At 42.0% G+C, this 23,483-nt stretch overlaps 1 protein-coding gene across 1 annotated transcript in view; it reads left to right on the top strand.

Annotated features, from left to right (window-relative positions):
* LOC139155817 (thrombospondin-3-like) overlaps positions 1–22,760 on the top strand; it is a 28,873-nt gene extending 6,113 nt beyond the window's left edge. Inside the window, exons 4-23 of the mRNA XM_070731105.1 lie at positions 1,288–1,390; positions 2,206–2,232; positions 2,436–2,518; positions 3,781–3,832; positions 4,160–4,308; positions 4,934–5,074; positions 6,340–6,417; positions 6,607–6,759; positions 8,615–8,725; positions 9,407–9,514; positions 11,202–11,361; positions 13,477–13,595; positions 14,904–14,956; positions 16,023–16,216; positions 16,798–16,976; positions 17,234–17,282; positions 17,583–17,779; positions 18,750–18,922; positions 21,518–21,657; positions 22,419–22,760. Of these exons, the coding sequence (XP_070587206.1) occupies positions 1,288–1,390; positions 2,206–2,232; positions 2,436–2,518; positions 3,781–3,832; positions 4,160–4,308; positions 4,934–5,074; positions 6,340–6,417; positions 6,607–6,759; positions 8,615–8,725; positions 9,407–9,514; positions 11,202–11,361; positions 13,477–13,595; positions 14,904–14,956; positions 16,023–16,216; positions 16,798–16,976; positions 17,234–17,282; positions 17,583–17,779; positions 18,750–18,922; positions 21,518–21,657; positions 22,419–22,474 (2,325 nt within the window). The 3' untranslated portion in view covers positions 22,475–22,760. The remainder of the gene's footprint in view (positions 1–1,287; positions 1,391–2,205; positions 2,233–2,435; positions 2,519–3,780; positions 3,833–4,159; positions 4,309–4,933; positions 5,075–6,339; positions 6,418–6,606; positions 6,760–8,614; positions 8,726–9,406; positions 9,515–11,201; positions 11,362–13,476; positions 13,596–14,903; positions 14,957–16,022; positions 16,217–16,797; positions 16,977–17,233; positions 17,283–17,582; positions 17,780–18,749; positions 18,923–21,517; positions 21,658–22,418) is intronic.
* The last annotated feature ends 723 nt before the right edge of the window (positions 22,761–23,483 follow it).

Genomic DNA, 23,483 nt, shown 5'->3' with positions numbered 1-23,483 from the left:
TTAAAAGCTGTAATCGGGTCAACAGATAAATGGACACTATTTACGACGTCTGATAAATTTATAGGTCTGAATTTATCTCTTTCTTTCTTCTTCCTTTTTTATTTTTAATTTTTCCTCTTCTCTTTCCTTCCCCCTTTTCTCTCTTTTTCTTTCTCTCTCTCTTTAGCTTTATTTTCTTCAATATATCAAAGCGTGTATTTTGATTTATAACTGTATACTCTAAATTCATATACGTTTGTACCAATATTCGCATAGTCCTTTTGCTTTATGTATCCCCTGCCCTATTTATCATCAATAGAGATTATATTTTCTTTAATAGTAATAGTAATAATAATAATAATAATAATAAAGAAAATCCAATTTTAATTAGAGTTTAAACTCTAACTCAAGTTTAGAAACCTAAAACTTTCATCTACGTTGATAGTAAAGATCTTAAAAGCTGTAATCGGGTCAACAGATAAATGGACACTATTTACGACGTCTGATAAATTTATAGGTCTGAATTTATCTCTTTCTTTCTTCTTCCTTTTTTATTTTTAATTTTTCCTCTTCTCTTTTCTTCCCCCTTTTCTCTCTTTTTCTTTCTCTCTCTCTTTAGCTTTATTTTCTTCAATATATCAAAGCGTGTATTTTGATTTATAACTGTATACTCTAAATTCATATACGTTTGTACCAATATTCGCATAATTCTTAGCTTTCTTTCTTGCTTTCTTTCTTTCTTTCCTTACTTACTTACTTACTTACTTACTTACTTACTTACTTACTTACTTACTTACTTATTTATTGGATTTGTATGCCGCCCCTCTGTAGACTCAGGGCGGCTAACAACAGTAATAAAAACAGCATTTAAATCCAATACTAAAACAACTAAAAAACCCTTATTATAAAACCAAACATCCATACAAACAAACATACCGTGCATAAATTGTAAAGGCCTAGGGGGAAAGAGTATCTCAGTTCCCCCATGCCTGGCGGCAGAGGTGGGTTTTAAGGAGCTTACGAAAGGCGAGGAGGGTGGGGGCAATTCTAATCTTCGGGGGGAGTTGGTTCCAGAGGGCCGGGGCCGCCACAGAGAAGGCTTTTCCCCTGCCCTATTTATCTTCAGTAAAGATTATATTTTCTTTAATAATAATAATAATAATAATAATAATAATAATAATAATAATAAAAGAAAACCCAATTTTAGAGGAAACGTCTATTTTACCAGGAATTTCTTCCTCCCCAAAAACACAACCAGGTTATGTGTCTTTCCACCAGTGGCTGTTCTTCCTCTCCTGATATTTTTAGGGATCTCTGGAGTCACTCAAACTCGTCCTCGGAGGATCCCTGAGCCGCGTCGGAGCCTTGAGCGAATGTCCCTTTCAAGAGGACGAATCCATGCAAAACACAGGTAAAGGCCAATCCAAAGAAAACTCCTTCCTTGGGATAGGAGCAGTGATGGGCTGCCAAAATTTTGTACTGCCACGCTGTGGGCGTGGCTCATATGTGTGGGTGTGGCTTGACAATGATGTGACCAGGGGAGTTGGCTCAAAGGTCATGTGACTGGGCGGGAGTGGCTTACTGACCAAGATAAGTCTGTTTGGACTCAGTGGATTAAAGTCACATTATTTGAAGAGCCACAAAAAGGACGAAGGATAGGCAGCATTATTTGTTGAGGAGCACAGCAACATTTCAAGGTTTTGTACTGAACCCACAGGGTTCGTTATGATAACAGGTTAGGCAAGTAGCTCGATTTTCTTGAATTGCTATAAAAGTTCAGTTCTAGATACTGATTAAAATGATTAAAGCATTTATGGGTAAAAACATGCTATTCAATTATCTCTTATTTTAAAAGTAATTGAGGCTCATACTAAGGTACTAGAAAAAGGAAGAACAATAAAAATAACTATTAGGTATTTAATAAATAGTGCATAAACTTACTATTCCCACTGCGTGTGTGTGTCCCCCCCATGTAGCCAATTCCTGGGTAGGATTTCCGAAAACCAGCAGGGCACTTACCGTAGTTTTCAATCAATCAATCAATCAATCAATCAATCAATCCATCAGAATAGAGCTGAAAGGAACCACCATCAGAAAGTGTTCTCCTTATTTCCAGGTGGTCAGCTTTCCATCCATTATCGTTCTTTGATTCTTTGAAAACTTGATCGCATGTGTGTCTTCCACTCTTCTTCATTTCTCTCTCTCTGTCTCTCTTTTCTTTTTCAGTATCCAACGTGATCAATTCTCTCTTTGGTGAGTTCGAATTGGGCCCTGTTGTTGTCAAATCCCTCCCCACGGAAACCACATTGGAGTGCTGGGTTTAGTGCGGGGAGACCCCCCCCCAAATTATGAGGAAGTGGTAAGACAGAAGGGGTCTTCAGCTAGGTAAGAATGGGGTCGAAAAGTAGAATTAAACAAAAACAAATGTTTCGTTTTCATTACACCTTGTGTGACAGGTGAGCAAACGAAAGCCCTGGTACGGCAACTGACCCTCTTCAACCAAATTCTGATGGAACTTCAAGAGGATGTGAAAGATCAGGTACAATCGGAGGGTTAAGGTCCTCGATTTATGGTCACAAAATGAGCCCCAAAGATCTGTTCTTAAGCAAGACACTTCCTGAATTCGGTTTTGCCCTTTTACGACATTTCTTGCCCTGGGCGTTAAATGAATCACTGCCGTTGTTAATTTAGGGATCCGGTTGTTAAGCCATCATTAATTTAGGGATCCGGTTGTTAAGCCATCATTAATTTAGGGATCCGGATTCCTTTGTTCACTCGGCTCGTGAGAAGGCCGCCAAAAGGGATTTTATGTGATCTCTCAGGGACATTGCGACAGTCATAAATATGAACCAGTTGCCCGCCCTCGGATCATGTAACCATGGAGATGTTGCAGTGGTTGTGAGCTGTTGTCACTTAGAATGGTCACTACACAAACTGTTGTCGGTCAGGGTGTCAACTCTGAAGCTGGCTTCATTATTGCTACAATTGAGATGAGGGATAGGGAGGAAGGAATAGAGATAGCTGGTCGAAACAAAATAGTTTCCCCTGAGAACCAAGGTCATTCCAACAAAAGGAGCGACGTTACAAATCGACCAGACTGCATCTCGGTTGGACTATCAGACTATTTGTTAGCGAAAAAGTGGAAAACATTTAATTACTATATTTTTCGGAGTATAAGATGCACCTTAGTTTGGGGCGGGGGAGGAAAACAAAGGGGGAGGGGGAGAGAAATTCTGCCTTTGCCTACCACGATATACATCTGGTTAGCGTCCTGTTCAGGGCTGTTTGGAAACTGAAACAGTGTTTGTCGTGTGAGCAACAAGGAAGGAGACAGCAAGGAGCCTTGCGTTTTTGGCTACTACATTTGGTGTATAAGACTCACCCGAATTTTCACCCTCTTATAAGATGGGGAAAAGTGTGTTGTATGCTGCGAAAAGTACGGCAGGTGAAACTGCAGGAACATTTTTCACCAGCTTGTGCCATGGCATAGCCAAATAAATCGTTCTTTGAGGGATTCCGTTTGCTGTGGATATATTACTTGGAACCCGCCCCAGGTCTTCGGAGAGGGGCGGCATACAAATCTAATAAATTATTATTATTATTATTAATTATTATTATTAACCCTGACACGACATAATACTACCAGTATTAATTCACAAAGTAACAAACTAGTAATTTCTGTTTAAACGGGGATTTAAGCACAAACCGTCAAGTGTTTTCTCCCCTTCTGAACATCTCCAGCAACTTGAGAGAATCTCTATTATTTTTAATATATATATATTTATAATTTTTCCTTTCCAGGTCAAAGAAATGTCTTTAATACGGAACACCATCATGGAATGCCAAGTATGTGGTGAGTTGGACCGAGAGGGAGATATGGAGTACCACCACCACAGAGGAGAAGTGGATTTTGCTGCAATAAATGTCCTTACAATTCGTTTTTCCCATCTCTCTTAAAACTTACAACTGCCTGTTAGAGGAAAACTCGGTTAATAATTGTCTCGTTTTAGCGAGAGAAACGTTGAGCTCCATTGTGGTCGTAAGCCGAGGACTATCCGTAAAGTGGGGGGGAAGCTTGGGAAGCCGTGGCTTCTTGAGAACTAGAACCTTGCCCCATCGTGGTCTACCGTTCAGGTTATTATTTCCAACCTGTGACCAATTGAAACCTCTCTTCCGATAGGGTTTCACGAACACCGGTCCCGTTGTAACCCGAACCCGTGTTTCGCCGGCGTCGACTGTATGGAAATCTACGAATACCCGGGATACCGTTGTGGGCCCTGTCCTCCTGGTTTTGAAGGCAACGGCACCCATTGCGCCGACATCAACGAGGTGAAATAATTTTCGGCTCCTATGATTTGGTCTTGTCCCGTCATCTTTTTTTATTTCAGACGGAAAAAAAACCTTCGCGCCCTCTGGGGAAAACTATCCTGTTGTTATATAGAATCCGATCATCTATAATCCCTTGTTTCTGATCAACACTGTTGATTTTGCGAAGTACCATTCTACAATTCTGCCAATAACAATATAATACTACGTATATTAAAGTATGTGTAGATAGGTACGCGGTGTTTAGGTTAGGGATTCATCGGTGTTTAGATTAGGGACACGGTGGTTTAGTGGCTGAGACACTGAGCTTGTCGATCACAAAGGTCGGCGGTTCGGCTGTTCGAATCCCTAGCGCCGCGTAACAGGGCAAGCTCCCGTTACTTGTCCCAGCTTCTGCCAACCTAGCGCGCAAAAAATGCAAGTAGAAAAATAGGGACCACTTTTGGCGGGAAAGGAACTCCTTCAGTGTTTTACCACAGAGACGTCTTCAGTCAGCGCTGGCTCTCCGGCTTTGAAATGGAGATGAGCACCACCCCCTAGAGTCAGGAACGAGTAGAAAGTATGTGTGAAGGGAACCTTTACTTACTACTACACCTCATTCCTTTTTATGTTTTTGGCGTGACTGCAGTGTTTGTTTGCGAACCCGTGTTTTGCTGGGTCCAAGTGCCTCAACATTGCGCCTGGGTTTCGTTGTGAGCCGTGTCCGCCGGGCTACAAGGGGAATCTTGTCACTGGAGTGGGGGCCGATTACGCCAAAGCCAGCAAACAGGTGAGTGACTTAAATCCCAACTGTAGTTTATGAAAGCTTGGAGTTTTTTTCTCTCTCTTTCAACTCAAACCATGGCCCTTTGAGGTAGGAGCCAGGGAGATTCCAGAACCTTTCCTTTTTTGTGCGATAGAATAACAGAAGGTTGAGATTTTTCTGGTTTTCTGTCTGGTTTATTTTGTACTCTTTGTTGCAGCACGCAATGCCATCACAATGCCATAGTAACACGAGGATTGGTTGTATGCCGCCCGGAATCCGGAAGAAGTTGGGTGGCTTATAATTTTAATAAATTAAATTAAATAAATAAAATCAAATAAATTTAATAAATAAAATCAAATAAATTTAACAAATTAAATCAAATAAATTTAACAAATTAAATCAAATAAATTTAATAAATTAAATCAAATAAATTTAACACATTAAATTAAATAAATTAAATAAATAAATAAATTAAATTAAGCAAATGTAATAAATTAAATCAAATAAATTTAACAAATTAAATTAAATAAATTAAATAAATAAAATCAAATAAATTTAACAAATTAAATTAAATAAATTAAATAAATAAATAAATTAAATTAAGCAAATGTAATAAATTAAATCAAATAAATTTAACAAATTAAATCAAATAAATTTAACAAATTAAATTAAATAAATTAAATAAATAAAATCAAATAAATTTAACAAATTAAATTAAATAAATTAAATAAATTAAATAAATAAATAAATTAAATTAAGCAAATGTAATAAATTAAATCAAATAAATTTAACAAATTAAATTAAAAATTAAATAAATTAAATAAATAAATAAATTAAATTAAGCAAATGTAATAAATAAATTAAATAAATAAATGCAGTAAATTACATTAAATACAATAAATGAAACAAATGTAATAAATTAAATAAATTAAATTAAGCATATGTAATAAAATAAATTAAATAAAAACCCTAAAAACTCATCTATGTCGCCGGGCCTGGGGTTCTTTAGACCTTCCCCCCCTGACCAATGAACACTTAGTTTGACTGCTGAATGAATGATATTGATAGTTTTAAATTAGAATTTTAAGATTGTTTTTTAAGGTATACTTGGATTGTTATTATTGTTTCCTGTTTTTCTGTACATGCCGTGAGCCGTCCCGAGTCCTCGGAGAGGGGCGGCATATAAATCCAATAAAATAAAATAAATAAATAAACAAATTTAATAAATTAAATTGCTTGCGTTACCCTCTCCCAAGGCTACCTGGCTAACTCATCTCTATTTGGCCCAGATTTGCACGGACGTTGATGAATGCAACAACGGGAACAACGGAGGTTGTGACCCTAACGCAATTTGCACCAACACGGTGGTGAGTAGTAGCTCCACTTGGGAAAAGCAGGAAGGGACTTTACAAAAAAAAACGTGCGCGGGTCCAGGAAGGAGGAAATTCACACAATTCCCACCCGACCCCCATCTGATAATGTTCCGTGAAAGCTGGCCAGGTTCGGTCCCTCTTCATTTCGCTTTACCCCGCCTTCTTTCTCTCTCTCTCTCTTAGGGGTCTTTCAAATGTGGGCCGTGTAAATCCGGTTTTGTGGAGAAGGAGGCGGGCAGTTGTACCCCGCAGAAGGCATGCGAAAGCCCGAGCCACAACCCTTGCGACGTCAACGGGTACTGCCTCTTCGAACGCAACGGCGATGTTTCCTGTTCGGTAAGAATTCTCCTATTGAAATCCTGAGGTTCCGGTGAAAGGCCGGAGGCCAAGTAGGGTAGGGGAAGGTAGACTACTCTTAACGATGGAGGCTCCATTTTAGCTGTTTCCGAGCCTTCTGGAAGGTAGAGGAGAGGAGCTGATGTGTTCTCTCCAGGTTGTGTTGCCTTTCGCTGGGAAATTGTGTGATTTCATTTGGCACACCCTGAATAAAATTGTTTTCTGATTTCAGGTGGCGCCTTTAATAAAAAATCATGTTGTGATTTCAGTCTGCATTCTTAATAAAAACCATTTTGTGACTTCATTGCGCATCCTTAATTTAAAAAAAAAACTTGTGATTTCAATCGACACCCTTAATAAAATTATTTTCCGATTTCAGCCGGCCCCTTTAGTAAAATCATTCCGTGATTTTAAGTCTCTACCCTTAATAAAAAACCATTTTGTGATTTCAATTGACACCCTTAATAAAATTATTTCCTGATTTCAGTCGGCCCCCTTAGTAAAATCATTCCATGATTTCAAATCTCCACCCTTAATAAAAAACCATTTTGTGATTGCAATTGACACCTTTAATAAAATTATTTTCCGATTTCAGGCGGCCCCCTTAGTAAAATTATTCCATGATTTTAAATCATCATCTTTAATAAAAACCATTTTGCCCATAGGCCGATCTCTTTCCTTAATACCGATTACAAAATATTAGCCTCAATTATGTCAAAAAGACTTTTAAAAATTCTAAACCAAATAATACACTCAGACCAGAATGGCTTCCTGCTGCACAGAAACACGAATCATATAAGACACGCTTGAATATTACAATAAACAAATCGACAAACAATCCGCACTAATTTTTGTCAATATGCACAAAGTTTTTGACAGCCTTAATTGGCCGTTTTTTATAGCGCAACTAGAAACAACGCAATTCGGTAACCGATTCTTAAGATTGATTCGATCTCTTTATTCCGATCAATAAAATTATTTTCTGATTTCAGTCGGCACCCTTAATTGTTGTGGTTGGCTCTGGGCCAGCTCCTGCCCCAAGGACGGTGGGGGTGGATGTGGGTGAATCCTCCCAGTGTCAAAGGCCTGTTTTACTGCCGACTCGTCGGAAGCAGGGAGTGACTGTGAAATAGGACCCTCAGGGAAGCAATTTATCATCCTCCTTATCTTCGCTGGACTCTGATGAAGAAGCAGTTATAGACGCACGCATGCGAAGGGCCATGAATAGGAGAGAGCAGCTACGTAGGTATTGCAAGAGATAAGAGAGTTCACCTGTGGTTGGGTGTGGTTCCACTAATTACGGCTGCTGTTAAATGGGCAGCATGCCGGCCTCTCAGTATGTAAGATTATCTGTTTGTGATAGTGGATGTGGCTTGACTCTCTGGATTCTCCAAGGACTCTGTGCTTTGATATCAGGACTCTGAACGTAAATCCTAGTTAAATGTGTGAGTTGGACAACGTCTGAAGGAGAGTAGCTGTGACGATTTCACAGCTATTTGTTAATTGCTTTGAGTTTTTGTTTTGTTTTGTTATTCCACTGCATTCAAGTCTGTTTGCTTTGAAGGTGAGCCCTTTGACAACAAAAAGGGGGTTATCCTTCTATTTTTTTGTGGATAAAGAAAGTATTCTTGACTTTTCACGTGTGTGTGTCTGTTTTGGCTACCTTTGCATTTTATTAGAGGTTCGTGCAGAGAGCCGGCAGAACACTTAATAAAATCATTCCATGATTTTAAATCGCCATCCTCAACAAAAACCATTTTGTGATCTCGATCGGCCTCCTTAATCGAATTATTGTGTGATTTCCATCGGTCTCCTTAATCAAATTGTGGCTTTTCTTTTTCCTCCGCCTGTCTAGTGCAACGTCGGTTGGGCCGGCAACGGAAATGTGTGCGGGCGGGACACAGACATCGACGGCTATCCAGACGAGCCGTTGCCCTGCATTGACAACCACAAGCACTGTGCACAGGTAAAACATACAGTCATAAGTGGGAGGAGATGGGTGATAGGAACGATGAGAAAAAAAGCTAGCAGTAATAGTAGTGCAGACTTAGTAAATAGTTGGACAGTGTTGAGGGGATTATTTGTTTAGCAGAGTGATGGCGTTTGGGGGGAAATGTTCTTGTGTTGAGCAATGACAGCTACAAACATTGTGCACAGGAAACTGCAGAAAAGAACAACAAAAGAGGATTAGGGGAGAGTGAAACATACAAAGAGCTGTAATTCTATAATTCATTGATTTCAACACCTCTGCATTTCTTACTCTGTTATTTTACAAATAATATACTTCAAAGACTGGTTAATATTTGATCGAAACATTTAAATATGTGAAAGGGTTCCATAAGGTTCAGGAGGGAAGTTTTTTTTAAAAATAGGAATGAACACAAGAACAAGGGGGCACAATCTGAGGTTAATTGGGGGAAAGGTCAGAAGCAATGTGAGGAAATATTATTTGACTGGAAGAGTCGTAGATGCTTGGAACAAACTTCCAGCAGACGTGGTTGGTCAATCCACAGGAACTGAATTTAAACATGCCTGGGATAAACATCCATCCATCCTAAGATAAAATACAGGAAATAGTATCAGGGCAGACGAGATGGACCAGGAGGTCTTTTTCTACTGTCAATCTTCTATGTTTCTATTTTTTCAGGACAACTGCCGGTTGACCCCAAACTCAGGGCAGGAAGACGCAGATAATGACGGCATTGGTGACCAGTGTGACGATGATGCCGATGGTGACGGAATCAAGAATGTGGAGGTACCCCAAAATTCAATGTGTACATGGCAATCCCCATGTACTGGATGAGCAATGGCCAAGCCAGCCGTACCTCACCCACAAGCTATTTCTAAGGATGCTTTCAGACTTCTCAGACCCCCGCTATAGAAAATAAAATGGGTTGGGGGCACTGCAGATTTGTGAGCAGGGGGCCGTTTGCAAAGACATTCTCCTGATTCTTGGCAAAAAAAGTGTAAAGGATTTAGGGCATAGATTGGTTTTAAGGCATGTAATATGTAGGGTAGAATCCAATTACCGCCACTACTGGTCGATGTACACATAGCTTCGGGTGACTGGCGGGGGCACGTCCGGCGGGCGCACGCACTTGTCCGAATGAGATTTGGCTACTGCACATGGGTAGGAAGCAATATCTCGCAGGTTCTGATGAGAGCTCTGCATCCGAGGCAGAGACGGAGCCAGGGCCATCAGACCATTATTAGCTACCTTCGGGGTCAGAGATAAATGGGGCAGAAGAACAGCTGGAGCCTGTTCCCGATGTGAGCTGCCAGGAGAAGGGAACAATTGAGGAACAGAGGTCAACTCGAGAGTAAAAGCCCAAGGGGATGCTGGATGGCCCCTCCCATAGGACATAAGTAGAAGATGTCAGTACTATGTACTGCACTGGTTGGGTTTGTCAATATATAAACTAACCAGCAATGTATGTTTGGAGGAAATAGCATAGTGTTACTTTAAGGGCTAGGCTGCAATTAGCCATAAAAGAGAGACAAATGTGCCGCTCTCTGTTGTATTGCATTGTATTGTTGGTTGTTGGTATTGTATTGCGGTTAGTCTTGATAATGCTTGCTGTATTGCTGTGTTAGGTTTTGCTCTGTGCTAAAGTATTGCTGTGTGTTAATAAGCGAATATACTATATTGCTGTGTGTTAAATGGTATATATACTTGGCGTGTGCTAATACTACTGTGTGCTAATAATAGAATTATATTCTATTATAATAGAATAATAGAATATATTGCTATGTGCTAATAATATATGATATATTGCTGTGGGCTAAATGCTATATGTACAGTGATACCACGTCTTACGAACCCCTCGTCATACAAACTTTTCGAGATACGGACCTGGGGTTTAAGATTTTTTTGCCTCTTCTTCCGAACTATTTTCACCTTACGAACCCGCCGCTGCTGCTGGGATGCACCGGCTCCGGACTTTTGTTGCCAGGTGAAGGCTCCCCCTGTTGGGAAACCCCACCTCTGGACTTCCGTTGCCAGCGAAGCACCTGCTAGGATTCCCCTGAGGCTACCCTCCATGGGAAACCCCACCTCCGGACTTCTCGTTTTTGTGATGCTGCAGTGGAATCCCAGCAGGGGAATCCCAGCATCGCAAAATCGGATGCTTCGCTGGCAACGGAAGTTTGGAGGTGGGGTTTCCCAGGGAGGGGAGCCTCAGTGAAATCGCAGCATTGCAAAAACGCGGAAGTCCAGAGGTGAGGTTTCCCATGGAGGGGAACCTCAGGGGAATCCCAGCAGCGCAAAAACGGGCGCTTCAGCTGGCAAAAGGGGTGAATTTTGGGCTTGCACGCATTAATCGCTTTTCCATTGATTCCTATGGGAAACATTGTGGTTTTTTTGTGACAAGGAGTGAAGCCTAGGTCAGAACAGGAATCTTTTCACACAACACACACACACACACACCTGTCTTATTCTATAGGATAACTGTCGTCTCCTCCCCAACAAAGACCAGCAAAACTCGGACACAGATTCATATGGCGACGCTTGTGACAACTGCCCCAACGTTCCGAACAATGATCAAAAGGACACCGACCACAACGGGGAAGGCGATGCGTGTGACAACGACATTGATGGGGATGGTAAGGCCATCGACTCCCCAACAGCTGGAGGGGACGGTCGATCCTGTAGCCATCCAAGATTGTTATTTATTTATTTTTATTTATTTATTTTTATTGGATTTATATGCCGCCCCTATGCGAAGACTATGGGCGGCTAACAGCAATCGTAAAACAGCGTACAATAATAATCCAATACTAAAAACGATTAAAAAACCATTAATATAAAAAACCAAACATACATACAGACATACCATGCATAAAATTGTAAAAGGCCTAGGGGGAAAGAGCATCTCAGTTCCCCCATGCCTGGTGGCAGAGGTGGGTTTTAAGTAGCTTACGAAAGGCAAGGAGTGTGGGGGCAATTCTAATCTCTGGGGGGAGTTGGTTCCAGAGGGCCGGGGCCACCACAGAGAAGGCTCTTCCCCTGGGTCTTCCGTTGAAGAGTCTTCGGGGCTGTCTGAGCTTGGTTGAGAGAAAGCAGATCCCTCCTCCTCCTAGTGCTGATGGTGTTGCCTAGTCAGGTTATGAAATGCCTGCGAGGGAAATAACTAAGCTCAGAGAACCATTAAAGATATCGCAGATCTCCTCCTCTTCTTCTTCTTCCTCTTCTTCCTCCTCCTCCTCTTTTCAGCAAAGTGCACTAATGAATGATGTTACTTAGTTGCAGCGATGTGCCGCTTAGGGCTTGGAAAACATTCTTCACAGAGAGTAACAATGAAAGAGCTTGCAAGGGGGTAAGAGCTGGGAACATCGTTAGGGCTGGAAAGAAACTTACTCGGAGCAAGTTAGAGCAATGAAAAAAAACCCTGCAAAGACTTAGGGCTTGGAAAACATTCTTCACAGAGAGTAACAATGAAAGAGCTTGCAAGGGGGTAAGAGCTGGGAACATCGTTAGGGCTGGAAAGAAACTTACTCGGAGCAAGTTAGAGCAATGAAAAAAAAACCTGCAAAGACTTAGGGCTTGGAAAACATTCTTCGCAGAGAGTAACAATGAAAGAGCTTGCAAGGGGGTAAGAGCTGGGAACATCGTTAGGGCTGGAAAGAAACTTACTTGGAGCAAGTTGGAGCAATGAAAAAAAATCCTGCAAAGACTTAAGGCTTGGAAAACATTCTTCACAGAGAGTAACAATGAAAGAGCTTGCAAGGGGGTAAGAGCTGGGAACATCGTTAGGGCTGGAAAGAAACTTATTCAGAGCAAGTTAGAGCAATGAAAAAAAAACCTGCAAAGACTTAGGGCTTGGAAAACATTCTTCGCAGAGAGTAACAATGAAAGAGCTTGCAAGGGGGTAAGAGCTGGGAACATCATTAGGGCTGGAAAGAAACTTACTCGGAGCAAGTTAGAGCAATGAAAAAAAAAACCTGCAAAGACTTAGGGCTTGGAAAACATTCTTCGCAGAGAGTAACAATGAAAGAGCTTGCAAGGGGGTAAGAGCTGGGAACATCGTTAGGGCTGGAAAGAAACTTACTCGGAGCAAGTTGGAGCAATGAAAAAAAAACCTGCAAAGACAGGGCTTGGAAAACATTCTTTGCAGAGAGTAACAATGAAAGAGCTTGCAAGGGGGTAAGAGCTGGGAACATCGTTAGGGCTGGAAAGAAACTTACTCGGAGCAAGTTGGAGCAATGAAAAAAAACCCTGCAAAGACAGGGCTTGGAAAACATTCTTCACAGAGAGTAACAATGAAAGAGCTTGCAAGGGGGTAAGAGCTGGGAACATCGTTAGGGCTGGAAAGAAACTTACTCGGAGCAAGTTAGAGCAATGAAAAAAAAACCTGCAAAGACTTAGGGCTTGGAAAACATTCTTCACAGAGAGTAACAATGAAAGAACCTGCAAGTTAAGAGCAGGGAAGATTGTTAGCACCTAGTTAGGGCTGGGGGAAAGAAAGCTACATTCGGCGTATAAGACGCTCCTGAATTTTAAGCCACTTTTAGGGAGGAAAAAAGTGTGTTTTATACTCCAAAAAATACAGTACTTTCCTTGCAGGGGAGAAAATGTGAAAGCTTCGATTTGTTAATTTTCTCTCTGGGGAACTCAAACTACCGGTGTAGAGTTTGCTACGATCAAGATATCGAAAAAGAATCAGACATAGGGAAACTGAAAATAAAAAAGCTTTGCTAACTCCTGTTTTCCTTCTCTAGGGATTCCCAACGGGCTGGACAATTGTCCGAAGGTACCCAACCCTCTGCAGACTGACCGGGATGAAGACGGTGTTGGGGACGCTTGCGACAGCTGTCCAGAACTTAGCAATCCAACTCAGGTTTGATCCTCCAGGAAGTTACAAGATGTGTAGACTGATATTTATCTTGGAATTTATTTATTTATTTATTTATTATTTATTTTGTCCAATGTACAATGAGGGTTTTCGTGGGTATATATCTATATACACATAGTAAAATACATGATGATGGTTATAGAGGAGATACTCATAGTAAAATATATCTAAGAAAGAAGAGAAAAGAAGGTATAGTAATAGAACACATCAATGAAAGAATAGAAGAAGAGATATAGGAATGGAAGAAAGGTATAGGAGATATAGGAGAGCAATAGGACAGGGGACGGAAGGCACTCTAGTGCACTTGTACTCGCCCCTTACTGACCTCTTAGGAATCTGGAGAGGTCAACCATGGATAATCTAAGGGTAAAGTGTTGGGGGTTTGGGGATGACACTACGGAGTCCGGTAATGAGTTCCACGCTTCGACAACTCGGTTACTGAAGTCATATTTTTTTACAGTCAAGTTTGGAGCCGTTAATATTAAGTTTAAATCTGTTGTGTGCTCTTGTGTTGTTGTGGTTGAAGCTGAAGTCGCCGACAGGCAGGACGTTGCAGCATATGATCTTGTGTGGGCAATACTTAGATCTTGTTTAAGGCGTCTTAGTTCTAAACTTTCTAGGCCCAGGATTGAAAGTCTAGTCTCATAGTGTATTCTCTTTCGAGTGGAGGAGTGAAGGGCTCTTCTGGTGAAGTATCTTTGGACATTTTCAAGGGTGTTAATGTCTGAGATGCGATATGGGTTCCAAACAGATGAGCTGTATTCGAGGATGGGTCTGGCACAAGTTTTGTAAGCTCTGGTAAGTAGTGTGAGATTGCCAGAGCAGAAGCTACGTAGGATTCGGTTTACAACCCTTGAAGCCTTCTTGGCTATGTTGTTGCAGTGGGCCTTGGCACTTAAATCTTTTGTTATTAGTATACCAAGGTCTTTAACCGAGTGGGGATTATCTGTGATAATTTGATTATTCAGTTCGTATTTGGAGTTCAGATTCTTCTTCCCAATGTGTAGGACAGAGCATTTGCTAGTTGAGATTTGGAGTTGCCATGTGTTAGACCACTCAGAAACAGCGCCAAGGTCTTTTTGGAGAGTAGTTGTATCATCGGTAGTGTTGAAGAGTTTTACATTGTCAGCGAAGAGTACACAGTTGCTTGTGATGTAATCGCAAAGGTCATTGATGTAGGTCCGAGGTGCTGTAATCCCTCTTAAAACCTGGGGATCCTCAAATGCCAGCCTCTCCCAAATGCTGCACCAACTACATGCTTGCTTGTTCACCTGACATCCTGGTTTCTTTCAGACAGACATGGACAGTGATCTGGTGGGAGACGCTTGTGACACGAACGAGGACAGGTAACAACAAACCAAATTCCGACGCTTGAATCCCGTTTTAAAAATAGATTTTGTCCCCGCCAGATGACAAGCTACAATGAAACTAGGTTTGAGGGAGGGGGTTTTGTCAAGGTTTTGAAGGCTTATAAACCAGCATTTGTCTGGAAACACACCGTTATCAGAACGAGGGAAGTCCTCACATTGTGGCTTGGAAATATTGGAAAGGAACTGGTGAGGAAAAAGTCCAATGGAGAAGGGAGGAATGCTTCCAAGTCTTCACTAAGGAGCATGGGTTTTGTAGTCCTAAACCTCAACAGGACACCAGGCTGCCACGGCGGCTCTTAGGGCAGAGGTCATAAAAATACTGCCATTTTACTGAACACACCAAAGACAATATCAAAGAAGCTAGAAGGGAAAGAAGACTCCGAATATTATAAGATATGGGAAAAAATTTTATAATTACCGGTAGCTAGAGGAAAGAATGCATAAAAGAAAAGAAATTACATAGAAAGATAATCCAAGAAACTAATAAATATAATTCAAAGATAAATATGTTTATGTATGTATTTTAAAAAAAATACTGCCATTTTAGGTATTGAACCCAAAATTTCTAGGGCTAAGTGATAAGTTAAGTCTTCGAGTTTACAGAGAAGGGCAGGATACAAATCTAATAAATAATAATAATAATAATAATAATAATAATAATAATAACAACAACAACAATGGTCAAGTTTTCTCCACAGTTGTTCAGTGAATAACTTTTCAATCTAATAAATAAATAAATAAATAAATACATACATAGATACATAAATACATAAATAAATACATTACTAACATGGTGAAATTAATCATGGTCATAAGTATATATGTATGTATGTATGTAACATATTTTTTACTGATAATTGAAAAGGAAAAGAGACTACTATAGATCTATTTTGAGCTATATTATGCTCTCATCAGTTAGTCATACCCTTACCAGGATTTGAACCTGCAAGGCATTAGAGGTTTAACTTCGGGACCACTGGCTCTCTTCCGTCTCCGCTTGTGGCTTATTTAACTCTCACCGCTTCCTCTTCCTGTCTTCCAGAGATGGTGACGGCCACCAAGACACCAAAGACAACTGTGCGGAAATTCCTAACAGCTCGCAGCTGGACTCGGACAACGACGGGCAGGGCGACGACTGTGATAACGACGATGACAACGATGGGATCCCAGACTACCTGCCTCCTGGGCCTGACAACTGCCGCCTGATTGCGAATCCCAACCAGAAAGACGTCGACGGTAACTGTCCTTGCGGGAAGGAAAGAGATCTTAAATTTTTCCCAGAGAGCTCTTGGTTTTATCCGGGATGCAAGGATTCCCGTCGATTTAGGTCAGAGGTCTTCAAACACGGCAACTTTAAGACTTGTGGATATCTATCTATCTATCTATCTATCTATCTATCTATCTATCTATCATCTATCTATCTATCATCTATCTATCTATCTATCTTCTATATATCTATCTATCTATCATCTATTTATCTATCATCTATCTATCTATCTTCTATCTATCTATCTATCATCTATCTATCATCTATCTATCATCTATCTATCTATCTATCTATCTATCATCTATCTATCATCTATCTATCTATCATCTATCTATCATCTATCTATCTATCTATCATCTATCTATCATCTATCTATTTATCTATTTATCTATCTATCATCTATCTATCTATCTTCTATCTATCTATCTATCTATCATCTATCTATCTATCTATCATCTATCTCTCTATCTATCTCTCTCTCTATCCATTCAACCATCCATCCAACCATCCATCCAACCATCCATCCACACGTGTTTATTGATCTCTGTAGGCAACGGTGTGGGAGACGCCTGCGAGGAGGATTTTGACAATGATACGGTGGCCGATCCGATAGACGTGTGTCCAGAGAGTTCCGAAGTGACATTGACCGACTTCCGGGCCTACCAGACGGTCATCTTAGACCCTGAGGGAGATGCTCAAATTGATCCCAACTGGGTTGTCCTTAACCAGGTAAGGAAAATGGAAGATCATCTATCGGGCAACCTGATCTGAAGTTGCTGAGATGTCCACACAGTTGTAGGGTCTGTTAAAATCTTTCTTTTTTCCTTCCTTCCTTCCTTCCTTCCTTCCCTCCTTCCCTTCCCTCCATTCCTTCCTTCCCGCTTTTCTTCCTTCCTTCCTTCCTTCCTTCCTTCCTTTCTTTCTCCCTCTCCCTCCCTCCCTCCCTCTCTCTCTCTTTCTCTCTCATCACTAAATTTTATTTTCAGGGTATGGAAATCGTCCAAACCATGAATAGCGATCCAGGCTTGGCTGTAGGTAAGCAGACTGATGTTAGCTTGTTTGTTTTGGAGGCACTTTCATGGTTTAGATTCCCAAAACGTCCTTAGACAATACAAATACAATTCCAGCTCCTACCCTTTCATTCCTGACCCCTGGGCCCAACTGTCACTAAGTGAGGACCACTTGTAAATGTTTGTTGGGCGATTGTGAAACCGAAAGTGAAAGTAAATAATTATTCCAGCTCCTATCTTTGGCTCCTGATCCCCCTCCCCGAATTTTTACCCTCCTTTCATTCTTGACCCCCCTCTTAACCTTACTCTCGACTCCGTGGGGTAGGATACACGGCGTTCAACGGGGTGGACTTTGAAGGCACTTTCCACGTCAACACCGTGACCGATGACGATTACGCCGGCTTCATCTTCGCCTACCAAGACAGCGCCAGTTTTTATGTGGTCATGTGGAAACAAACCGAACAGACCTACTGGCAGGCCACGCCATTCCGGGCCGTGGCTGAGCCCAGCCTGCAGCTTAAGGTGAATGACGTTTAGCATGAAGGCGGGAGGGTGGTGGTAACCCAAAGGTCATTTAGCTTTATCCGCTCCTGAAAGAATCTTATCTGCAGGGCGTCTCCTTTTGCTTACAAACGTTCAGCACGACTGATTGGCGGATATTTTTAAAGACATTAAAATTCAAGCCAACTTGAACAAACCACCGTGGCTTTTCTGCCGTCAATCTTCTATGTTTCTATATTAAGTTAAAGAAATAAAAAAATTAAGTTTTATTTAATAAATAAATAATTGTATTTATTTTATTTGTTTACTTATTTATTATTTATTTATTATTCTTTATTATTAAATTTTATTTAATAAAATAAATGTTTATATCAAATTAAATAAATTAATTTTTTTAAAGAAACAAATAATTTTACTTATTTTATTTATTATCTATTAATTTATTATTAAATTTTATTTCTTCTTCTGAGCACGTGCAGAAGTCCAGTTTTTCGGCACTGTACATGTGTTTACCATCTTGGCTTTTTTTTTGCTCTTTATTTTATTTTTTATTCTATTTTTGGCAACCGCGCAGGCCACAAGGCGTGGCCACAAGGCGAGGGTGGAATCGTAAGTTTAGTCCCCACCCCTGGAGCGAACCCTTTCACGACCCGATTCAAAGCCCGCAGTCGACTTAACGACCGTATTCGAGTCTAAAATTTCCATTGCTAAGCGAGGTATCAGTTGTGCTTTGCCCTATTTTTACGACGCTTTTGTGACCATCGTTAAGCAAATAACCACAGCGGTTAAATTAGCAACACAGCTAGTTTGGTGAATCTGGGTCCCCCCCCGTGGACGTTACTCGTCGGAAAGTCTCAAAAGGTGAATCATGTGACTTCCGGGGCACTGTGATGTCATCATTATGAGTAACTCGCTAAGCATCTGAATTCTGACCACATGATCAGATTTCGGCTAAATCGAATGCCAATATTGCCATTTTTTTTCTCGGCAGGCGGTAAAATCGGACACGGGGCCAGGTGAATATCTGCGCAATGCCTTGTGGCACACAGGCCACACCCCCGGCCACGTCAAGCTACTGTGGAAGGATCCTCGCAACGTCGGCTGGAAGGATAAAACCTCGTATCGCTGGCGTCTCTTGCACAGGCCGCAAGTGGGCTACATCCGGTGAGAATAATCCCGGTTTCTCATTTGCAATTCCTCGCTCGATGGCAGCCCACACGTACAGCTGCTTCAACCCCTTCCACCACCACCCCAAAACCAAAGTTTTGGTTTAGTGTCCTGCATAGGCAAGGTTAAATTGAGTTTTCCAGTTTGGCAGCTTAATGGCCAAATGTTTCTTCTCTCTCCAGAAAACCCCAATTCGTGGTTAAAAGTTCTTTCTGCATCCACAAAAGCAATAGCAATACTATTTAGATTTACAGTGTTCCCTCAATTTTCGCGGGTTCGAACTTCGCGGAAAGTCTATACCACGGTTTTTCAAAAATATCAATTAAAAAATACTTCACGGTTTTTTCCCCTATACCACGGTTTTTCCCACCTGATGACGTCATGTGTCATCGCCAAACTTTCGTCTGCCTTTAATAAATATTTTTTTAAATAAACTTTAATAAATAAACATGGTGAGTAGTAATCTGAATGGCAGCTAAGGGAATGGGAAATTGCAATTTAGGGGTTTAAAGTGCTAAGGGAAGGCTTGTGATACTGTCCATAGCCAAAAATAGTGTATTTACTTCCGCATCTCTACTTCACGGAAATTCGACTTTCGCGGGCGGTCTCGGAATGCATCCCCCGCAAAAAGTGAGGGAACACTGTATATACTGCTCCACAATGCTTTACAGCCCTCTCTAAGTGGTTTACAAAGTCAGCTTCTTGCCCCCAACAATCTGGGTCCTCATTTTACCGACCTTGGAAGGATGGAAGGCTGAGTCCACCTTGAGCCTACTGAGATTCGATCTGCCAAACTGCTGGTAGCTGGAGATCAGCAGAAGTTCATTTGCAGAACTGCACTCTAACCACTGCACCACTGAGGGAAGGCCAGACACACACACACAAACACACAAAATATATCCTCTCCTGCCACTTCAGAATTTTTATTTCCAAGTTGGCACCGAATCAAAGTTGCATTCCCACTTTAAGGTCTGGCTGGTCAACAATTTGTGGGTCTGTGTGTGTTTGTGCACACCAGAGTCGCTCAGTCTCTCTCTCTCTCTCACTCTCTCTCTTTCTCTCCCCTTCTCTCTTTCTCTCCCTTTCTCTCTCTCTCTTTCTCACTCTCTGTCTTTCTCTCCCATTCTCTCTCTCTCTCTTTCTCTCCCATTCTCTCTCTTTTTTTCTCTCTCTCTCATTCTTTCTCACTCTTTTTCTATTTCTCTTTCTTTTCCTCTCTCTTTTTCTCTCTCTTGCTCTCTTTCTCTCTTTCTCACACACTCTGTCTCTCTTTCCCTCCCTTTCTCTCTCTCTTTCTCTCTCTCTCTTTCTCACACACTCTATCTCTCTTTCTCTCCCTTTCTCTCTCTCTTTCTCTTTCTCTCTCTCCCTCCCTTTCTCTCTCTTTTTCTCTCTCTTTCTCTCTCTCACTCTTTCTCTCTCTCTCTCTCTCTCTCTCTCTTGCTCTCTCTCGTTCTCACAGCCGGCTTTTGCTCTCTTCCACAAACCCCCCTCCCAAACTGCCCCCACATCCCCGGGGAGCCCCCTCAAGGCATTGTCTGAGTTGTCATAGCAATCCCATGCGGGAATGCACTCATGCGCTCCAAAGCCGGACAATGCAGGGAAAGGTCAGAGCAGGGCGAGCATAGGAGAAAGAAAGGAAGAATGAACAAGGGTGGGAATTTGACACCCTGCCCCCCCCCACTTTCCCCTCGCCTTGCTTAGCTGGTGGGGGAGGGGGAGAAGGAAGAGGAGCGTTGAATTTCTGACCACCACCCCCTCGAGAGAAATTGCCCAGGAATGCAGTTCTGGCTTCCTCATTTCCAAAAGACCGGAATTAAAATGAATGCTGGACCCTGATTTCGAAGTGAAATTAGTAGCTGGACTCAAAAATTGTGGGTTTCTAAACCCGATTGATGACTAAGCGCTCCTTCTGCATTCGCCAAACCCCAATTGATGGCTAAGGGTTTCTTCTGAATCCCCAAACCCCAATTGATGGCTAAGCCTTCCTTCTGCCTCCAGAAAACCCCAATTATTATTATTATTATTGTTGTTGTTGTTGTTGTTGTTATTTATTGGATTTGTATGCCGCCCCTCTCCGCAGATTCGGGGCGGCTAACAACAGTGGTAAAACAACATGAACAATCCAATTAATAAAAACAACTAAAAAACCCTTATTATAAAAAAACAAACATACACACAAACATACCATGCATAACTTGTAATAGCCTAGGGGGGAAGGATAACTTAACTCCCCCATGCCTGGCGACAAAGGTGGGTCTTAAGTAATTTGCGAAAGACAAGGAGGGTGGGGGCCGTTCTAATCTCTGGGGGGAGTTGGTTCCAGAGGGCCGGGGCCGCCACAGAGAAGGCTCTTCCCCTGAGGCCCTCGAAACGACATTGTTTGGTCGACGGGACCCGGAGAAGGCCAACTCTGTGACCTCTGTGAAGGCCAACTCAATTGATGGACAAACATTCCTTCTGCATCCCCCAAACTTCAATTGATGGCTAAGGGATTCTTCTGCATCCAGAAAACCCCAATTGATGGCTAAGTGTTGTTCCTTCCCATTTCTGCTTCTCTCCTCTCCTCTCCCCCCGCAACCCCCTCCCCAGGGTACTACTCTACGAAGGACCCCAACTGGTAGCTGACTCCGGGGTGGTCCTCGACACCACGATGAGAGGGGGGCGCCTCGGTGTGTTCTGTTTTTCTCAGGAGAACATCATTTGGTCCAACCTGCAATATCGGTGCAACGGTGAGCAGTTTGACGCAAATCGGACGAGTTATGGAAACCTTCCAAAGGATTGAGGGGTCATAATTTCTGACCACCTCCAAATGGGTGAACAGTGCGGTCAGGCGGTAGGGAAAGAGAGTCGAATGCTTGGCGGCATAGCTAGAGATATCACAAGCAGGAAGAGGGAGATTGTGACCCCGCTGTATAGAGCGCTGGTGAGACCCCATTTGGAATACTGTGTCCAGTTCTGGAGACCTCACCTACAAAAAGATATAAAGGGGTCCAAAGACGGGCTACAAGAATGGTGGAAGGTCTTAAGCATAAAACGTATCAGGAAAGACTTAAATGAACTCCATCTGTATAGTCTGGAGGACAGAAGGAAAAGGGGGGACATGATCGAAACATTTAAATATGTTAAAGGGTTCAATAAGGTCCAGGAGGGAAGTGTTTTTCATAGGAAAGTGAACCCAAGAACAAGGGGGCACAATCTGAGTTCAGTTGGGGAAAAGATCAGAAGCAAGGTGAGAAAATGTTATCTGACTAAAAGAGGGGTAGATGCTTGGAACAAACTTCCAGCAGACATGGTTGGTAAATCCACAGTAACTGAATTTAAACATGCCTGGGATAAACATAGATCCATCCTAAGATAAAATACAGGAAATAGTATAAGGGCAGACTAGATGAACCAGGAGGTCTTTTTCTGCTGTCAATCTTCCATGTTTCTATGTCTATCACCAAACCTCAAAATTGCTTCATCTCTTTTTCTCTTGTTTCTTTTCTAGATACGGTCCCCGTCGACTTCGAACCGTACCGCCGGATTTTGCTAGAACAACCTTAAAAACCTAAAACGTCACCCGTAAAGGATTTTGAGGGGGGAGGGTCTCTCCACCCACACGGGATCCATTGGCTGGAGAGCCACCCGATTCCACGCTGGATCGAACTTGCAGAAGTCCTAAAAAACGCCGCACGACACAACATTGAGGGGGTCCTCTCTGGATTTGATTTGGAATTGTTCTCCTAGCGGCCTCCCTCCTTCCATAAAATCATTTTTATATAAAAAAAAAATACCTGCAGCTTTTCATATTTTGGGGACTCCGGGCGTGAATAAATGAGTTTGAAATAAATGCCGTGTTTCCACTAAAATAAGACCCAATGCGGAAAATTAGCCCTAGGACAGGGATGGCTGATTTTTGGCTTTGGGGAAGGCCGTTTCGCCCGCTGGAGGCTTCAAGGAAGCTTCCCTGTAACCCCGGAGTGCAAAAAATGGCCCAACGGGCAAACAGGAAGTTCAGAAAAACAGCCTGTTGTGCTGGTTTTTTGCCCTCCGGATGCTTTCCTGATGACTCCAGAGGGCCAAAAACAGCACAACAGGCAAACAGGAAGTCTGTTTTTCTGAACTTCCGGTTTGCTCAGGTTTTTTTATTGACTTCACACCGGTGAGCGATTCGCTTAGCGACGGCGACAAGAAAGGCGTCACCCAATGGGACGAAGGCAGGAAGACAGGAGAAAGCAAATGACTTTAACAAACGTCCTCTCTTAACGGCGTAAATTTTGGGGCTTGATTGTGGGGGTGGGGTCATAAGCAGCCATGGGTTCGAAAATCCTGTCGCTGTGGGTTTGCTTCTCGGCTCGTAGAACTGGACCAGACCAGTAGCAACCTATCGCTGGGGTTGTAAGTTGAGGACTTTGTGTACAAGCAGAAGTATATAAGGTATCTGGGAAAACCCGACTCCCCCCCCCCAATTCAACCCAGTTCTGGATAGTTCTCCGATGGCTCTCACCGACCCATCTCCTGATTTGCCCTAGATCATAAAAGCCATGCTGAATTGGGCCAAAGCCCATCGAGT

The sequence above is a fragment of the Erythrolamprus reginae genome, unplaced genomic scaffold, assembly GCF_031021105.1.
Source record: "Erythrolamprus reginae isolate rEryReg1 unplaced genomic scaffold, rEryReg1.hap1 H_67, whole genome shotgun sequence".
Classification (NCBI taxonomy): Eukaryota; Metazoa; Chordata; class Lepidosauria; order Squamata; family Dipsadidae; genus Erythrolamprus; species Erythrolamprus reginae.
The sequence above is the reverse complement of the archived record's forward strand: the minus strand, read 5'-3'. Positions and strand labels throughout refer to the sequence as shown.